At 44.1% G+C, this 3,925-nt stretch overlaps 1 protein-coding gene across 1 annotated transcript; it reads right to left on the bottom strand.

The window, feature by feature from the left end:
* Nucleotides 1-9: 9 nt before the first annotated feature.
* On the bottom strand, nucleotides 10-2,359 carry six3b (SIX homeobox 3b). Its single transcript, XM_034708249.1, has 2 exons — nucleotides 1,418-2,359; nucleotides 10-852 (listed from the first exon to the last, which is right to left on the bottom strand). Exons 1-2 carry the CDS (start codon nucleotides 2,110-2,112, stop codon nucleotides 732-734), a joined length of 816 nt encoding a protein of 271 aa, XP_034564140.1. The 5' UTR covers nucleotides 2,113-2,359; the 3' UTR covers nucleotides 10-731.
* Nucleotides 2,360-3,925: the final 1,566 nt, after the last annotated feature.

Here is a 3,925-nt window from a genome sequence, read left to right as displayed (position 1 = left end):
TTCATCAAATTGGACATAAAGTACAAAATCACAGACTATACAGAGAACTCTGTGGACTTTAAATAACGTAGAAATAAAAGGAGGGAAATAAAAAAGTTAATAAACATATAAACAGTCAGACAGAGTAACAGGGAGGTAGACTTCAGTGCTGGTAGTATTGATTGTCTACAGCAGTGACATCCAGGGGTCCTTTCTTTTCGGAAAATTACTAATTCCATCCAAAAAAAGAAAAAACTAATGACACATAATTAGAGGAAAATAGGAATGATTATGTCACTGAAAGGCTGAAAGGTTTCAGTTTGTAAAGGTCCTTCCATGTGGGGGTCCACAGGTTAAAGTCCAACAGGGGTCCTCGGCTTGATGTCTGCTTAATGAGGTTGATGATGGGCTAAGCTGGGTCATCAGATGTGAAGCTTCAACATCCAGTTGTAAAGTGAAAAAGCAAAAATGTGGTCTAAATCTGCAGCTTTTCATGATTTAATCAAAAGCATAGAAAAAAAATGTTCTATTTTCAGGATGGGGGGAGGAGTGATAATAAATCTTCATTCAACCTTGACATCATTTGTTTGGTTGGCTGGGATGATATTTGTGAGGAAGCTGTTTTAAGAAGTATTTTGTGCATACAAACCCACACTGTCAGCCTTTTGAGACAAAGCATAATCCTCCTGTCTCCAGTAATCCTTTACAGACCAACACAGGCCCCAGAAAGTCCATGTCATAGATTTTAAGTCTCAGACATCCAAGTCAGAGTCACTGTCTGTTACTGAAAGAAGAGTTTCTCCATCTACTTGCTCCCCGCTTTCATCTGGGCTGCACTCTCCTCTGCTTGGACACATCCGGTGGTGCTGCAACCTAGAAAGGAAGGGATGTTAAAAGTTAAAATTATTCACCTCCATCTGTGTGAAAATAAGATACAAAACAATTTAAAAAAAAATGTGTTTCGTTTGTGTAAAGAGAAAAATGAACTCTTAAATAAATCGTAAATAAGTTAATGATGATTGACATCCCTGATATAATCTACTTTTAATGTGTGGTGAGAAATTTGAACCCATTCAAGCACGTTCTGCCTTCACCAACAGGAGCGTTGACCCACACACTGACCCTGGACTAAATTAAAGTGAGGGAAAGTGAGGGGAAGACACAGAGGCCACAAGGAAAACAAAACCTACAAGCTGAGAGGTCGTGCGCTTTTACGCATGAATGGCCCTTTTACGCATAGCGCTGGCTGCATGTGGAGAGGAAATTACCTCACGAGTAAGTGATCAATTAAGAGACTGATAGATTTCGTAAGAAGAGAACTGCCTTGATTTCAATAAAACGATAACATGGAATCAACTGGAGCGAATTCAATCCGCTCTTTGTGATTTTCCCCGTGTCACACTCCATGGCCTACTTAGTTGAAGTTTAAGTGACTAACCTGTTTTTGGCTGCTGCCGCCCTGTCTCTCTGCCTCCGGTTTTTGAACCAGTTCCCGACCTGAGTTGGCGTGAGTCCGGTCGCGTGAGCCAACTCGCGCTTCTTCCCGGGATTGGGATACGGGTCCTGCAGGTACCACTCTCTTAGCAGCCCCCGCGTGCGCTCCTTGAAACAGTGCGTCTTCTGCTCTCCGTCCCAAATGGTCCTCGGTAACGGGAACTTCTTCCTCACGCGGTACTTGTCAACCGGCCCGAGCGGCCGCCCCCGGAGTTTCTCCGCCTCCCGGTAATGAGCTTCAAGCCACATCGCCTGAAGTTTACCGTGCGATGCGCGCGTAAAGCGGTGCGTCTCCAAGATGTGATACAGTTCGCGGAAACTCCCCGTGTGGTAGGCCACCACGGCGCGAGCACGCTGCACGGACTCGTGCTCAGAGATGGAGTCGCGGCCGTCTGCAGTCACCGGGAGAGACCAGAGGAAGCGGGCCAGCCGCTCGATGTCTCCGGTCTCCTCCAGGGTCTCACAGACGCTGGCGATCTGAGCAGCGGAGAAACACAATCCAGGGAGAGCTAGAGGAGGACACGCGGAGGGAGGGTCTCCCGGTGATCTAGAGCGGGCCAGGAGAGGGGTCCCATCCGTAAAGTGGGGCAGAAGCATACGGGAAGCAGAGAAAAAGTCGAGCGGTGATCTGAACACCATCTGGATGACGAGGTGATGCCAGCTTGAAGAAGAGACGCCCCTGACACAAACTGACAGAAATGTGATGGGGTCTGACTCTTGAGCTCACCTGGGAGTCAGGGAGGGACCTTGGGTCTAACTCCTGATTGGACAGTCTTCAGCTGATGCGGGGTTGTCATGACAGCACTGTCAATCAAACAGGATTTATCTTCTTTTTTTGCACAGGCTGGACACAGAAAGCCCCTTCAGAGAGGACACAGTTGGTTGAACTGAAAAAGGTTTATTGTGGCTCCGAAAACATTACAAGGTGATATTTCAAGGAGTGGTAGACTCTTCCATCTGTGCTATCTTTTTTTTTCTCAAAAACAGCTATTTTATTCAACTTCATTAAAACAATAGCAATAGTCAAAGAAATTGGACAACCATGAGATGCCTCAAATAGAGAAACAGAAACAGGCTATGATCATGATGTATAATTATAAGAAAAACTATCCTGAACCTTAACCTTAACCAAGCTGACACTTTTGTCGCTGATCAGCTGAATCTCATAACTTGTGTGGTCCTGACAGTAAGCCTCTCTCATCACTAATAGCAGTAATGTGCTCGGTGTGATTGGAAATCTCACCCAGACCTGGAAGCGTATGTTTCCCTAAGTGGTCTCCCTGCACTCTAATCACTTTCTAATCACTTTTCTATTCTCTAATATCCATAAGTTCAGAGATAAGCTGCGCTCCTGCTCCATTCTGTTATAGCTTGGATTAGCATCAGGCAGATACAGCCTGCTAACATTAGTCTAATAGAGCAGCGTATTCAATCAGCATTAACACATTACAGCGGCCCCGGGCCATATGCTTTGGAGTGTGGCACACGTCCTGCAGAGGTAGAGGGTATGAAATATGAGTATTAATATTGTATTTTTACCACATAACTTTAGGTTGAACAAAGAACAGTGAAAGTACACCTTTGTATGAATACTTTTCACCTTTTGTCATACAAAAACACTCGCCTTGAGAGCATCAGTGCAGATGTGTTTGGCGTGAAAAAGGGGGTCACCCAGCTTGAAAAGGGGTTAATGCCAATTACCTTAACAGACAGATGTCCAGCACGGTACTGTGTGGAGTTGTGTACCAGTTTTTCAACCCTGGTGAGGCGTACAGTTCATGCTTAACGTGGTAATCCCTGCGTCTTTTATTGAATGAACTGTAAGATAATGTTAACATTTAAATATGTAGGGAATCACAAACAAGAAACACCCCACAGCTGAGGTCCTCTTCAGATTTCAGTCCAAACCAGCTCTGGTCTGGACCTGTGTTGCAAACTGACTAGGAAACAATGCTACAACAGTACAAAAAAAATGTCTTTCAAGAAATATGAGCCCAGAGGTCTCATGGGTTGTTTGGACAATGGATAGGCACAGCACTGTAAGCAGGCAAACTCAACTTTCTCTGGAAACACAGTGCATGCTGAGTAGTTACTGCACCAGCGAATTGCAGATTTCTGAAAACAGTTATTAGACAACTATTTAAACATGGCAAAAATGATGCTTAGTGGAGTCAGCGCCAGATTGATCATTGCCTGGAAAGTATTCTGACCAAGCTTCAGCCTCCAGTTTTGAAAATAGAAGTGTACAAGTCTGCAGTTCCTCAAATGCCCACTTGAGGCTAGCTTCAAAAGCCAAGGCGACCCCAGTAGGTCCTGTTTCAGTGTAATGGAACATGTTTTAATTTGGAGTAGTTTATTTTTAGCCCTGGACTGCATTATGTTTTTCATTTGTATTTTTTTATTATTATTATTTTCATCATTATTATTTCAATCATCAAACATTCATTTATCT

This window comes from Notolabrus celidotus, chromosome 18 (genome assembly GCF_009762535.1).
Source record: "Notolabrus celidotus isolate fNotCel1 chromosome 18, fNotCel1.pri, whole genome shotgun sequence".
NCBI lineage: Eukaryota > Metazoa > Chordata > Actinopteri > Labriformes > Labridae > Notolabrus > Notolabrus celidotus.
This window is presented reverse-complemented; position numbering and strand designations above follow the sequence as displayed.

What these genes read in the sequence shown, in the direction of transcription:
- six3b (XM_034708249.1), bottom strand. Translation starts at nt 2,112, where the DNA reads ATGGTGTTCAGATCACCGCTCGACTTTTTCTCTGCTTCCCGTATGCTT. An exon ending in GCGGCAGCAGCCAAAAACAG is followed by an intron (nt 853 to 1,417) that starts GTTAGTCACTTA and finishes CTTCCTTTCTAG; the next exon opens with GTTGCAGCACCACCGGATGT.